This window comes from Coffea arabica, chromosome 8e (assembly GCF_036785885.1).
Source record: "Coffea arabica cultivar ET-39 chromosome 8e, Coffea Arabica ET-39 HiFi, whole genome shotgun sequence".
NCBI lineage: Eukaryota > Viridiplantae > Streptophyta > Magnoliopsida > Gentianales > Rubiaceae > Coffea > Coffea arabica.
The window spans coordinates 47298896-47314621 of NC_092324.1; the positions used below are offsets into that span (position 1 = coordinate 47298896).

At 33.1% G+C, this 15726-nt stretch overlaps 1 protein-coding gene across 4 annotated transcripts; it reads left to right on the forward strand.

The window, feature by feature from the left end:
• The first annotated feature begins 3803 nt into the window (after positions 1-3803).
• Positions 3804-5354, forward strand: LOC113702829 (NDR1/HIN1-like protein 13). 4 transcript variants are annotated; one of them, XM_027223980.2, is made up of 2 exons: positions 3804-4049; positions 4467-5354. In XM_027223980.2, the coding sequence occupies exon 2, from the start codon at positions 4468-4470 to the stop codon at positions 5293-5295; it is 828 nt and encodes a 275-aa protein (XP_027079781.1). In that variant the 5' UTR covers positions 3804-4049; position 4467; the 3' UTR covers positions 5296-5354. The 4 variants fall into 4 exon arrangements, with proteins under 4 accessions (XP_027079781.1, XP_071918204.1, XP_027079783.1 ...); XM_072062103.1 differs by having other exon boundaries at positions 3863-4054; positions 4439-5354; XM_027223982.2 differs by having other exon boundaries at positions 3863-4054.
• Positions 5355-15726: the final 10372 nt, after the last annotated feature.

Consider the following 15726-nt stretch of genomic DNA (forward strand, 5'->3'; position numbering starts at 1 on the left):
ATAAACTATATGGAATTCAGGCTTTCTTGCGAGAGTGTCGGTGGCAATGGTAGAGATTGCATTATCTATTACCAAACCAGTTGGCGACACACATAATCAAAGCTTTAAAATTCTTAACCTCTCTCCTAATTGCAGGTATCTTTATCATCATTATGGGTTACCATGCAAGTCACTTGCCTATAATGTCTTGTTTATTTGACTTTTGGGTTAAGTTTAATTTAATGTGGCTTGGTACTCATTGGTGACTCCATCAAATGCACTAATTACTTTGGCTCATCAAACTTTTGATTTGTTTAATAGGGGACAATCACAAACTCACTTATTATTCCTCCAATTTTGGGCTAAAGGGTTTACTTGGGTTGTTCGCATGTACGTCTGTCTTTATTCCGGTAGTGAGTGAAAGATAGCTTTTTGGTGGCTTAAGCTAAGGTTTTCAATCAAAATTTGATCACGAGAAGATGATGGTGAGGATAACCCTTCCTATTTAGGGATTATTAGATTTTTTGCCCAAATTCAATTAATTCAAATTAAAGGGAGGGCTCCAAAAAGATAGTAAAAAAGAAGGTAGCACAGGAAATTAATTAGCACAAGTAGATCTTTAGCATTTAAGTCTTGCTGGATTGGGAGACAGAACAAAAAGAAAAGTACGGCAGATGGAACACAAGCCACCTTTGCTCGATAAAATGAGACGTTTCGGCATTAATTTCCTTGCTCCTGGATGATATAATAAATACTACTCCCTCCGTCTCACTTTGATAGTCCTAATTTTTTTTCACACAGTTTAAGAAAAAGTAGTTAACTTTGTTGGAACAATCAATTGAGGTAGCTATTTTCCTAAAATACCCTCTCATTAATTAGAGTACAACTTTATGGGAACTTGAATTAATAGTAAAAAAAGAATCAACTCTCATTAAATGAAGTTGGTTTATAGTAACAACAATTTACATTGAATAAGGGTATTTTAGGAAAATTAAAATATAACTACATTCTTCAATTGGAAAGTGGACTACAATTTGGGACAGACGAAAAAGGAAAACAGGACTATCAAAGTGGGACGGAGGGAATAAAATATACTTCCCCACTTATCACCTATGGACCTGTTTGGCAAACAAATTTTTGGTTAAATTTATCTGTTATAAGTTTTTTAACAACTTTAACTACAGTAATCTTAAAAACTTCTTAAAATTTTTAAACTTTACACTTCAAAATATCCAAAAAAATTCACATTTAAAAAATTTTCTTACAATTTTTATAATAAGTTACAGTAAAATTTTAGATAAACACCCAAAAAACTCATTTGTCAAACAGGCCTATATTTGACTATTTTGTAATGGGTTTGGCTTTGGTGGCATTGGCCACCATAATAAGCCGTGAGCTGGTGTTTTTTTTTCCCCTTCTTTTTTCTACAAAATGATTATCAAAAGTGTTTGCCATTGGGGAGTGAGCGGTAACTCTAAAGCTTTCACAATAGGTCCCCTCTCGTTTTTGCGTGTAGGACTATCAAATATCAAATCGGGTTTTGTGCGTATCCAAACTCAACTCACTAAAATGGTAAAATTCATAATGTGAGCCCCATGCATACATACTGAGCTCTTTTTCTTTTCTTTTTTTAAAGAAACATATTAAGTTTCATGCCTAATTCCGGTTCTGTCCAAATTCATATGTGTATAATATCATACATTATTGTTATGTAATTATATAGATTATAAGTTATACACGTTATAATATACATATAATTGTTTGATTATACACATCATTTTACATATTTAATATATGTATAATTATTCGCGTTAGGCATTAATCGAGCCAAACCTATTAAAGCCTAGTCTCATCTCACAATTTTTTGGATATTATATTTATATCTAAACTCAATCCAACTTGGTAATATATAAGGATTGGTCTTAAATTTTTGGGTCAGTCGAGCTAAGTTTGGTTAATCCTTCCCATTAATAATTCTGTGTATGTGTGTGTGTTAGAAAAGCTTTTCTTATTTGTCATAACAAAGATGGATTATAAGTGCAAAAGATCCTCCTATCACCTTTCATTATATTGTTATTTTTTCTTCACAATCATCCTTTTTCAATTTTTTGTTGTTTTATTAATTTCTAATAACTAATAACAACATAAAAAATAAAATAGAAAAGACTAAAATAAAATAAAATATCAGAGTAAAGAAGAATCTTTATGATTTTTATATTGTTTTTTTTTTGTGTCGTATAGTGTCGTTTTAACATGTTGTATGTATTTTTTTCTTACCTTGGTAATAGTTATTAAAACTTAAGAAAACCAAAAAAAAAAAAAATAGAATATTTAAAAAAAAATGATAATATGATGAAAGAAATGATAGAAAGTGGGATAAGAAGTGAAACAATAGATTGTTTGCAAGTCATAAGACTTTATCATCTAGATTGTAGTTGGTCGTGAAGTTTCACAATAGTTAACATTACATACTTGATATTACCAACAATGCCTTATGTACCATGCGACCAATATGCTTAAATACGTCATTGGATGGAAAATTTTTTAGAATGATAGTTGTAACATTTTTGTGGCGTGATGTATGTAAAATAAGAAGGCGATTAAAAAATATACTTGTGATGAAATTTAGTTGCGTGGATTGGTTTTCTTGAAAAGCTGTATAAAGTGTTTAGCTAATGGATTATTTGTCATTTTTTATTTATTTATATCATTAACATATTTTTTAACCTTTTTTTATCTCACATACATCATATTAGAAAGCGCTATAATATTTTTTTTACAAAAAAAAAAAATATCCAAAATAATTTATCATCCCAACTAGTGATGTAATTGAACCGATCTACTAGTGAACTTGACTCGCACTCGATCAAAACCGAGTGCGAGTCGAGCTCGAGTAGCTCGTTAATATATCAAGCCGAGTTCGAGTATTAATTTGTCAAGCTCGGTGGCTCGTCGAGCCTTAACGAGCACAAATTAATTAATTAAAAATTATATATTTAGTTATTACAATTTTACTCTTTTAGACTTGGAGTTGCTTAAATTACCAAAATGTTGGCTATAACTTTAAAATATTTATAGGTCATATAATCATTTCACAAGGCAAAAAAATAACTTGAGAGGTAAAAAACAAAATTGGCTTTTCCTAATTCCTCTTTGCTCCTCAATTTATAACTTCTACTTTCTAGTTTCTACAACTGTTTATGGACCTTTCTTGTGACGAATTGCAAATGTTCCAACTTGTTTCAATTGCTAATAGCCTGTTCTAAATCAAGAAATTGGGTTTGCATCAATCTACTTTGCATGAAGAGTTATATTCTGCAAATATGGAAGTGGACATGGATCTCGAACTTGAGTCAAGTACTCGAGCTCGATCATACTCGCAAGAAAATCGAGTCGATTTCGAATTTTCGAGCAATTTTTTCAAGTTCGAGTCCGAACTCAATTTTTGCTACTCGTTTGAGCTTGAACAATATATCTCTGCTGTTGAGTCGAGCTCTAATATAGCGATACTCACGCTTGATTCGATTCGATTCGATTACCGCCCTAATCCAAACACAAAAATATCTTGGAAAGAAATCAAATTGCAAGAGGAAAAGGTTAAGAAGAGGACTAGCATACGTCCAAGGTTCAAAGATGTGAATGTCAAACCGTGAGAGGTGAGGAAGCGGCGAACGCATTTGTGGTCTTTGCTTTCACCAATTCCTGGTTCCCCAGCCCATGTAGGCGGATCCCACTAATTTTATTCTTTTCTTTATACTTTTCCCACGTGTCAATGCCTTGCCTAGATTACATGGATAGACGGTGTCGTGTGTGCACCTCAGAATCAGAGATCTCAAATCTGTACACTCCACCTCTCCACATATTTATGCAGCAGCCCCCCGCCCCCCCCTCCAAAACCCAACTCAAAAAGTACAACTACAAGTCTTCTTCCAGGTTCTATCACTTCTTCTTACCTCTGCTAGGACAGTGGTAGTTTAACATACAACTAACAGAAAAAAGAAGAAGAAGAAGAAGAAGAGAGAGAGAAGCAAAGCCAAGCCCACAGGCCACAACAACAAAAACAAGTCTTGGTGAGGTGGAAGAAGCATCCCTTTTGGTTTTTAGTCCCTTTCTCTTTCACTCTCACACGTTCTGATGCATATTCTCTTTCTTTCTCTCTCACACACTACACACACTAGGTCACATTAGTGTCTGAACTCAACATAAACATAAGTAGTAGAAAACCAAACGATAGCAACTCTTCCTTTAGCTTCACTTCACAATTTCCATTGCTATTCTTCTAAAGCTTCTTCCTTTATGACATAGCAGCAGTATTAACTTCTTCTTTCTCTTCCAACACCCCCCCCCTCCTCTCTTTTTTTTTTTTTTTTTTTTTGCTTTTGTCTCGCTCTTTGTCACACACACACGCGCACACACACACACACACAGAATCACACTTAAATATTGTATAATTTTCCAGATCTAAAGTGAGCACATTCATTTTCAAGAATGACGGACAGGGTGTACCCATCAAGCAAGCCCAATGGCACCGCCGCCACGGCCGCCACCGCCAACCCCACGCCCACCAACAATCCACCACAGTTCCCACCGGCCAAATCCCACGTCTACAATCCCATGCGCCACCCTTACCGCCCCAACCCGGCCCTCCACGCCCGCCATAACCACCGCAGGTGCAGCTGCCGCCGCTGCTTCTGCCTCTGTTGCTTCTGGTCCATCCTCGTATTCCTCTGCATTCTTCTCCTCGTCGCCATTGCCTGTGCTGCCCTCTACGTCCTCTACCGCCCCCACCGCCCGGCCTTCTCCCTCTCCTCCTTAAAAGTCTCCCAGTTCAACCTCACCACCACCCCTGATGACGTCACCCGGCTCACCTCGAAGCTCAACTTTACGCTTTCCTCCAAGAATCCCAACAAGAAAATCACGTTTTACTACAACCCCATCACCGTAAATCTGTATCTTTCCGACCAACAGAAAGTTTTGCTAGCAAATGGGACTTTCTCAAACTTCACCAGTCAGCCGGGGGACGTCACCATCCTGCACTCCACCCTGTCGACGACGTCACAGGTGCTGGATGCCGACTCTGTAACTTCACTGAAGTCAGATCTGAAGAGGAAAAATGGGTTGCCAATGGCTATAGAGATGGAGACCAAGATGAAGGTGAAAGTGGAGAAGCTCAATAGTAAGAAAGTTGGGATCAAAATCGTTTGCGATGGGATTCATGGGCTGGTTCCGACGGGTAAAACTCCAGCAGTGGCTTCAACTGCTAATGCCAAGTGTAAGGTTGATCTTCAAGTCAAGATCTGGAAATTCAACTTTTAATTACACTTACATTAATACCATTTTCCAAATTAATACACTAGTACCTTAATTTGGTTTGATTTTGTTTTTGTTCAATTCTTGCTGTAACTCTATAGTTCCTTTTTTCAAAAAAAAAATTAAATTAAATTTTTTTTTGAAGAAAGTAAGTTTTTCTTTTTTTATTTTTATTTTTGGGGGTTGTTTATAGGTATTTCATAGGATGTTTAGTAGAGACAGAGTAGAATGCAGACGCGGTGGATTGACAAAATATTGGTGGGATTCAATCAAATTCAGAAGAAAATGAGGAATTATATAATTGTGTTAACCTTAATTTTTGGTATATTAGGTGAAGTGTAATAAGAGTGTACTGGACTACTTTTCATTGATATCTCAATTCCAAATCGGCGATTTTACTTGGAATTTGTTTACCATATTCATGCATATTTAGTCCGTTTTATTCAGCTTTGATGCTTTTTTTTTTTTTTTCAAAGTTACAAATCTCTTATGAAATGGAGCATAATACTCGGTTTTATACATTTTTAATCTAAAATAAGAAATGTAGGCAAATTTGACCATTTCTGTTTGGAGGCAAATTGCTCCAGTTGCAGAGGGAAGAAAGAGAAATTATTGAATAAAATAAGAAATACTCCACTTAATAGTAAAAGGGAAAAAGAAAATTTATTGACCATCAGAGTGGACTCTTTTAAGTAATTTTTCTGAATAAACTTTCTTTGCATTGAACGGGTTTCAATTCTTTGGTGTTTTTCTTTAATGTCATAAATTTAGTATAGTACTAAGAAATTCAATTTCAATAACGCATAGAACCAGGAATTCGGTCCTTTGCGATTGCATTCATTGATGCCTCCGGCCATTCCCACTAAGACTTGAAAGTTTTTTTTTTTTTTTTTTGCTTTTGGGGTGCTTAAAAAGCCACCAGTTCAAGTAAAATTTAAAAATAAAGTAACTACAAAATTTCATTGAAGTCTCAAAAGGTGACATATGATGAAGAATGAAGAGTTGCTAAAATTAGCAATCATATAGTAGGAATGTCCGTATTGAATTTTGTTTGGTGTGCAATTTTTACCTTGTTGCCTATCACAATTGTTGCCAGAGGAGCCAAAAAATGGTTGGTAAGGTCATTTGCGACTGACTATACAGGGGTGGAAAATGGGATGTTACTGTACAGTCAATGGATCAAATCCCTTGCCTTCATTCTTAGCCTTGTTTGGTTAGCATTTTCTAGGATTTTTTATAAAAAATTTACTGTAGCGATTTGATATATGTGAGGAAAAAATGTAATACGAAAATATGATCATAGAAAACGGCGTAATTTTCCGACGGAAAATGATTGTCCAAAAGGGGCCAAATCAAATCCCTTGTCTTCATTCTAAAAAATTTAGGTTTTTTTAAAAGTGTCGTCAGTGGATGTGTGGATACCCGTTTGGGTCAATGGTGGTTCAGTCTTTTTCGGATTGTCCTTGGGATATTTTCAGGTTTCCCTCCCTCTAGTATAGAATAATATAGGTCCATCGTGTTTGGTAATAAAAAAAAAAAGGAAAATGGGATATTACAATTGTTGTTTTGATTGGCCCAGTTGGGACTCTATTTGTCATGACGAAGACACTAGAAAATAGAAGTTGTAAATAAGGGAATGGGATATACGATACTATTTGGAGGATTATTATGTGCATTGCATGACAAGCATGCATGCGCAAAAGAGTTGGTATTGAGTTTGTGAGCGTCGAGTCCAGGCCATTCTATTACTAATGACTAATGAGTTGGTAGTTGCTGCCATAAAAGGTTTTACACTTTTGACTCCTAAATGGGTCCAAAACCAGTACAGGTTTACAGCTAATAGTTTGCGTGCATGCCTTTCCTTCCTAGTCCAATTACAAATCTATCTCATGGATGCTGTTGGGGTTTCTCTTTTTCTTTGTCTTCTTCATTTTTTTTTTTTTTTTTGTCTCAGGCCACTTTTTTTGAGGGGAAAGGGAAAAGGGATTTAAATTTAGTACCTCTAAGTTTTGACGAGGTATCAATCTTAAATGGCTACTAGACCAAGGCTTTTTTTTTCTTGCATCACTTTCTTTCTTTCCTTTTTTTTTTTTTGTCTTTTTTTCTGGCCTTTGAAGCTAATGAATGTCTTTCTTCTAATGTATCGTTTTCTTTCAATTTTATTTTTTTAAAATTTTTTTTCCTTCTGAAGCTAATAAATTACTTTCTTCTCTCAACTTTTGTTAGCATTCGGAAGAAAAGTTATAAAAAAAAATGAAAAAGAAAAAGAAAAAATGACACCTTGCTGCAAAACTACTTTCATTCCCTTCCTTGTTTCAGATTGATAATCTAAAAGATAGAAAACCTTAGAGAAGAATGGAATGTTCATTCATTATGAAATATTCTATGAAAAAAATTAGTAATACTTAATTTCCATGAGTTTTGAAGGCTAATAGTAAATCTAATAGTAAATCATCAGGTCTACCATTTGACTGACCCGCTGATTGCACATGCATCTAAGCCTAGCTCTAGCTGGTTGAAATTTTGACCGGTGCAAATGACAGGCAGCGGATGCATGTAACATGATGGATTTCTTTCGCGGACGAAATTCATAGGAAGATCGAATTGGCAAAATGAATATGAGTAGAAGATAAGGTAATGATGGATGTAGAGTCTTGTTGGCAAAATGATAATTGACACTAATCAGATGCCACATTATTGTTCTCCAGCGTCATTAGTACTGAAGAAGTGGCTTTTACTTCTGTGCAAACAAGCAAAATGATTTCCAAGTGCCAGTGGATGATTGAGGTGATGCCCCAACAAATGTGGGAAGGATTGTGCTGTCACGTATTGACCAGAGACTTGAAACAAGCTGTCTTATTAGTAGATTGGTAAAACTTGAAAAACAAATGCACTTTCGTGGGAAAATCTTCTTGTGTGCTAAAAGACACATTCTGCGTTCAAATAAGATTCAAACAGATGATTCGAAACTGAGACACCCAATTTCCACAGCGTTAATTTATTGTCGCTGGAGATTGATGCAAATTCAAGGGCTGTGTGCTTACGAGGGAAGTCGGACGATAGTGTGGTAAGGATGAGGATGTGTGGAGTGCACTTATGAATTATGATGTGTGAGTAGCTAGTTTTGGATTGCAGATTTTCAAAGAAAAATTATTAGGTTTTTCGTGAATACATTTTTCAATCACCTTTTTATCTTACATATATTAAATCGCTACAGTACGTTTTTTTTTACAAAAAATCCAGAAAAATGTAATCCAAGCACATCCTTAATTCTCCAATAAGAGACCTACCATTGAAATTTGAAATTTTAACCTAAGGTTTTATGGCAAAAGAAACAAGGATTTGTTAGGTGTTGATTCTTTTTTTTTTTTTTTTTCCATTTAAGAGAGACTCTAAATCTATAACCCCTTGTTTGATACGCCGAATGTTTAGAATGAAAAGGTCTTTTCTACTTCGAATGCATTTTTACCCAAATTGATAGAGAAGAAAATTTATTATCAATCTCTGCAAGACTAGTTAGAGTGAAATGTCCATTCCATTTTCAATGCTTGATATAATCAATTTTTAGATGTTAGAATGAAATGAAATATGTACAAATTTATTTAATTAGCCTGAAATCTATTGTAGAGCATTGCATGCCTTTTCTTGCTATGCAATTTGTTTGTCTTATACAATGAAATTTGACCTTTTTTTGGCATTAAAAATAATCATGTACTTGTTACAATAATTCAATTATAATATTTCATTTATTTTGAAATCTAAATCTTTATTTTACCTTTTTGTTTTCATTAACAGTATAATTACTAGCTTATAAAAAATTAAATCACATGGAATCAAACATTCATATTTTCTCTTTATTATATTTTCACTATCTATATCAAGCTAAAAAAGTCATCAAAGAGAAAATAAATATTTTAAAAATAACTAAAATTCTTTGTTAAAATAATTTTGATCAATTATTGATTAAGCTAACAAAAAAGATTGACATTTGAGAATAAACTTGACCCCCACTAATTTCAGGCATTTCAGGATAAAGTTGCAAAGTGCTTTCCTTACAATTTTGTGAGGGGTAGTGTTAGCATGAAAAAGCTTTAATGAGTTTTCTCGGGAAAAAGATCTTTCCAACTCAAAAGGTCCGTTATCAAATATGAGAATGGAATGGACAAATCGGAAAGGCATTTCCATTTTAAACATTCCTGCATACCAAACCAATTAATAAAAGGAACTGATTTCAAAGTCCAATCAAGGAAATCATTTTTTTTTTATCCCTAACTTGGATTTTGGAGACAAATTGGTTGTCTTAACCATTGTCCATTGACCTTTTTGCACAAAATCCAACAAAATGTTGCATTGCCCCCAAGGCGGGCTTTTAGTAGTACGTCCTTAATCAAGGTTTCTTCTAGTCAATGCATTTGGGCTAGATCATATTGGGTTTGTTACCTAGCCCAAAATGAACTTCGCAATGGCTCACAATCTTTAAGTATTCGGACCTTGGCACTGTACCACTCAAACTTCACCAATTGCAATAGACAATTAATCGTACAAATTCTTGATCAGGTGATAATCAAATTAAGTATCACTTGACTTGATTAACATTTTCCATAAAATTCATTGCTGTTACTGTTGGGCCTATTTTTTCGTCTTCAGTTCCATCCATACTACTAGTAGCCAATCTGATCTGACTGAGCATAATGTACGATTTTGGATCACAACGTCATAATTTGTTGTCTTTTTGTAGTTTGTACTTTGATGGACAAGTTTAGCCAAAGTTTCGCATTCAACTAAAACCATTTTGGAACAAAAAAATGTTTACTGGGTTGAGTTTCAACTTTTGGAAAGTTGCCACCTTGAAATTTCGGTTACCCCACAAAAAGAAAAAAAAAAAGAATCGAAGTTAACAAAGACTTGTAGTCTAGTCTAATAGCTGCAAAAGGAATTGCAAGGGACAGGTTTAAGAGTCCTTAATAGGTGTCCAAAATACTGAATTTGACAAGTTCAGCACTTGTTAAAAATCCACCCTGAAATCATTGGCTTTGGGCAAATGTAGCATTTGATCAAATTAACTTTAAGTTTTTTTTTTTTTTTTTGCTTGAGTTTTAAATTGAAACAATAATCACTATGTTAGTTGTAACCCCCCTTTTTTTTTGGGGGGGGGGGGGTTCAACAGAGATATTAAACCTTACAAGGGGGATAGAGGAAAGGGAAAGATTTGAAAGTCGAATCCGAGACCTCACGGTCATCTAATTAATATTTTTACCGGTTAAATTGGATTTTGAAAACATGTTAGTTGTAACGTAGCTACTGTTTATAACCGACTACGAGTTATGCAAATTTAGGGTGCTGATTTTGGACTCGAAAAAGCTCTAGTTTTTTTTATTGTCTTTCTGTTGGATTTGAGTTTTATCCCATCAACCATTTGCGGTCATACTATGTAGTTCTATAAGAGGAGCATGTATGGCAATTTCCTAAAGTCGAAAGCTCCAAGAGCTCTGCTATAACATCATCCCATGCGAATTTGATTTGAATTTGCAACTATCATAAAGTAGAGCAGCTACAATCCCATGGTGAATGGCTCCAATATGAAGCTCCTGGTCACGAGGGGTTCCTACTTCAACAGCCTCCAGGCTCCACCCCTGCATACATATGCAAACTTTTCCACTGCGTCTGATCGTGTTTAGGCATGTGAATTTGAGCCCACTCGAGATTTTGAATCACATAGGACAGGAGGACCATTCACCAATCTGAATTTGTCAAGGTAATGAATGGATTACTCAATTGTACTGATCTTTTAGCCAATAGATGGTATAATTGTATTATTACATTAACAAAATTAGTAAAAGAAATTAAAAGCTAGTCGTAGAATTTGGCTAAAGAAACAGGCATTGGTCCCCATCTTTGTATTTTATGATGTATCTGAATACTTAACTACGAAAAGGATGTCCTGTGGGCTCATCTTTAATGCTCCACACAAAAGAGAGATTCTGGCATTTCTTTTTTTTTTTTTTTCAGGTCCTGGCAAATTTTATTTATGTTGCCATCAATTGCAGGCTACAACTTAGCTGGAAACAACTTGAAACGTCCAATAAGTTGGTGAACGGCCCTTAAAGAAATTGAGATTTATAGCCCTTGTTAATTGATGATTGCCTTTTACTTTTTTTTTAAAGAAAAATTTGTAGAAAAAGATTGGAAAAAATACAAGTGTAAAAGCCATCAGCAGTATGAGCTGATCCATCACTTTCGAATGTGATGTGAACTTCCTTAACTAGGGGATTGTCTTTGATTATATTCATGTGAGCTATTAATTTTCCTTTCTTTCCCTTTTGGTCCTCTTATACGAAAGGGCAAAAAAAAAAGGTATAACACATGTTAAGTCTGGAAAAGAATTAAAAATGGATCAGAAAATATTGTGCATTAATCATTTGCAACGACACATACCAACCTCCAACAATCCCACAAATACCACATATCACTAGACGGTGGACAAGGTAATACGGAAATTGAGGGCCATTCCTGTTGTCAGTAGTTCATTCCTGTTGTCAGGACAAGGTAATATAGTCGGTTGGATTTTTAGTCCTCCCACGAACGAGATTAATATTTTCTGGAGTTTTTTTTTTTTAGAAAAATGTATAGTAACGATTTGATATACAATATAAGATGAAAAGGTGATTGAAAAATGTATTTAGAAAAAATGAAATTTTTTTTGAAAAAAAAAAATGGCAGTCCGAAAAGAAATTAGTATTTCTCTTTCCAACAATAGGCAGAAATAAATTTTAAACCTTAAACCTCAATCCAACTCAAAAGGCAATTGCTAGAAATTAGTATTGCTTCACTTGATTGTTTGACAGTATTTTTTAGATTTTTGAATAAGTAAATTAGCAGAGTTTAATGAAATTGAACTAGTATTATGGTACAAAATAAAGAAAGTATTTGTGTATCCAGTCAAAATTTTGAGTTAAAATATTTGTTTACACACCATCACCAATTTCACTACTTGTATATCGTTCACCCAGAAAAAAACAAAAGTATTTGTGTATCCAGATAATATCACAATACCATGAAGTATAAATGAAGACAGTAGAACAAATATTTCAAAATGTTGTGGTGGAGAAAAGCTTATAGCAATTAAATCTAGGAGTACGTGGTTGTTCAAGAAGACTGAAAGAACACTACTGTAGTGTCATTTTTTTTAGTTTTATTGATTTTCATACAAATTGAATTGATTGTCCGAAGTTCATAAAGTAATCTGGCACTGCAGGTACATCATTTATATCACCATCCTGGCATTAAATACAACATACAGAGATGGAGAAAATAGTCATAAGAAAAGCCATAGAAACACTCATTATTGGCTCAAAATGAAAACGACAAAAAAGGAATATTTTTTGTTTGAATTTTATTTTTTATTTTTTTATAAATATATATCTATATATCTTTATGTATTGTAGAAGGGGTTTTTAGCAGAGACCCTCTCAATAACTTCCAAACTTCTCATTCTTTTTTCTAGATTTTTTTATTTATTTTAATACATAAAAAGTAGTGGGTTATAACCAACCCTATCACCAGTCAAATTTAAAATTTAAAACTTTCTCATAATCTATTTCATAAACCGTTTATAGTTTGTTATTTATACTTTAAATCCTTTTTACTCTTTAATTAAAGACAAATGCTCATTCACATGCTATTTTAATACAATTTTAATTTTCAAGCATACAACATGATCAAGAAACAACAGAACCAATTAGGACTAGATTTTGACCCAAAAAAAATTAGGCCTAGATGGCACTGGAGCCCTTCTCTTCGCTTGTTCAATCGGATGCCTCCCCGAGCCATCCTCTTGAGGAGTTTACTGAGTTAAATTGAGTTTTGTTGCCCTAACCAGGACGTTGCCGTAACTTGCGATGCCAATTAGGACTATTTAGTGCTTTTTTTTTTTTTGCAAGGAGTTAGGACACTGTAAAGTTTATTTAAACAAATTTGACTCATCGGTGATTTGAGTATCAAGTTATTGAATATACTACAAATCCTATAATATCAGTCTGCTACAAAAAAATAATATTTTACTAGCATACGGTATTTGTGTACGAAATTTCAGAGGTAAATCAAATGCTTTTACTTATACTCTATATAATTTGAATAGTTTTTTAGCGAATATCCATACTATACAGGACCATCACTTTGTACAATTGAAACTAGCAAATTGTGTATCAATCACAATTTAGATTTTGCTCAATACCTGCGCAGTTGGTGAGTTCCATCAGTAAAACTACATCAAATTTTTAATGTTTTTTCATACTCTTATCAACATGTATTTCAAAAAATTGTAGGTTTGAAAATGATACATGTGTTCGAAAGTTAGTTACGTGGTTGAGGTTAAGCAATTTTACAACATCACAAGTATTGTTGATAGCAAATTCAAAGAGAATATGGATATCCGAATATACAATCATGCGTATGGTAAACTTATTCTATTTAATTTAATTACTGCACAAATTTTTTAAATTTATAATCCTAACCTATACCTTCTTTCATTCTTAATAGGTTAAATATTTTGGAATACTTGCTTACATTCAGAGCATTAACATAGAAAACATGTTCTATGAGCTATGCAAAAATTGTGGATAACTATGTGAAGGTCGTTTTTCAAAAACAGTGTGTATGCATTGTAATGACGTGGTCGACATTGTTGTTAGATAATTAATTTCATGTACCTTTAATTTTAACAATTTTTTCTGTATTGTATATAACTTTTTATTTGTCAAATAGGTACAATGTTAACATACAAATCAAAGATTCCAGTTGTAACATGCATCTTAATCTACATAACAGACATGCACGATTCATATTTGATTGTAATGTTTCTTATATCAGAAAATTACAAAGGAAGATATAATTTCTTGATATATATTTATTTTTTATGATGCTATTTATAAACTATGTAAAAAAAATACACTAATTTTGAATTTTGCACGTACTTAATTCTCAGAACAACGGTGATAGGTTGTTCAACTAACGAATCAATTCATACAAAGATCGTGCATTTTCATTTGTAGTACGCATTCCATAAAATTCAACAGAATTAATTAAATCACCAATTTTGGCTTTCGTACTAAAAGTTGATTTGTGTGAAGAGTGTTCGCACATTCATGCAAGATTATCAAATCGAATGCATAATATTTGTAAGTATTTTATTTTAACAACATTTAATTACATTCATTTTTATTCATATATCATTCATTTTTTAATATAAATTTTTATTATTTTTTCAGGATCTATCTTCCGAAAAAAGGTAATTTTTGAATAATATACATATTTTATCATATTTCAAACTATTGTTAGACAGATATTATATTTTAATTATGTTGGTACAGTTTTTTAACCTTTTTTAATTAACCATTTTATTTTCATTTTTTCAATAATGTTAGCACCGTGCGTAGTACGGGTATTCACACTAGTCTATATGTATTGCAGAGGGGGTTTTAGTGGAGAAGCTCTCAATGGCTTCTAAACTCCTAATTCTTTTTTCTAGATTTTTTATTTATTTTAATACATAAAAAATAGTAGGTTATAACCAATCCTATCACCAGTTAAATTTAAAATTTAAAACTTTCCCACTATCTATTTCATAAACCGTTTATAGTTTGTTATTTATACTTTAAGTCCATTTTACTCCTTAATTAAAGACAAATGCTCATTTGTATGCTATTTTAATACAATTTTACATTTTTATAATTAAGATATGTTTATCACTAAACTAATCTTATAACCACCCTGCAAATGAGCATTGCAAATTGCAATCACGTTTCAAAAAAATCACCATATCACCACCACGTTTTCCACTTCAATTAACACTCCTCCAATTTAAGAATTTCACTCTAATTAAAACTCCTTCAAGACATAGCATCCTATAGTTCATTCTTTCAACCAAATTACCCCATATGCTCATTTGTCATCTTTTGGTTAATAAAAGGGGCATTCAGATCGTTATTTTTTGGAGTGTTTATCAAAAATTTTAAAACAAATATTTGTTTAAACGATTATCTTGGGAAATCATCACAAAAAATAGTAGTATTTCACCAAAGTTATGCCCAATTATTTTTCCTTCATGATTATAATTCTGATTCTTTATTTGAAAAAAAATCTTGAAAAGTAAGATAATGAATTCTAAATGATTAAAGGAATAGAAAGATTGGAGTATAAGGCCGGAAAGGGTAAAAATAAGGTAATGAATCCTAAATAGTAAAAGGAGTATAAAGACAGGAGTATAAGATTGGGGAGGGTAAAGTCAAGGAAGCTATAGTTGTGGGTTGGGATGAAACTATCAAAATGGATTATTTATATGGCTTAAATGGATATAATTTTATGTGATTTTGGTTATCTTATCCATTTATAATCCACTACAAGATTTTATTTATATTTTCTCCCATATTCTTTCAGCAA

Coding starts and splice junctions, on each gene's coding strand:
- LOC113702829 (XM_027223980.2), top strand. CDS start 4,468: ATGACGGACAGGGTGTACCCATCAAGCAAGCCCAATGGCACCGCCGCC.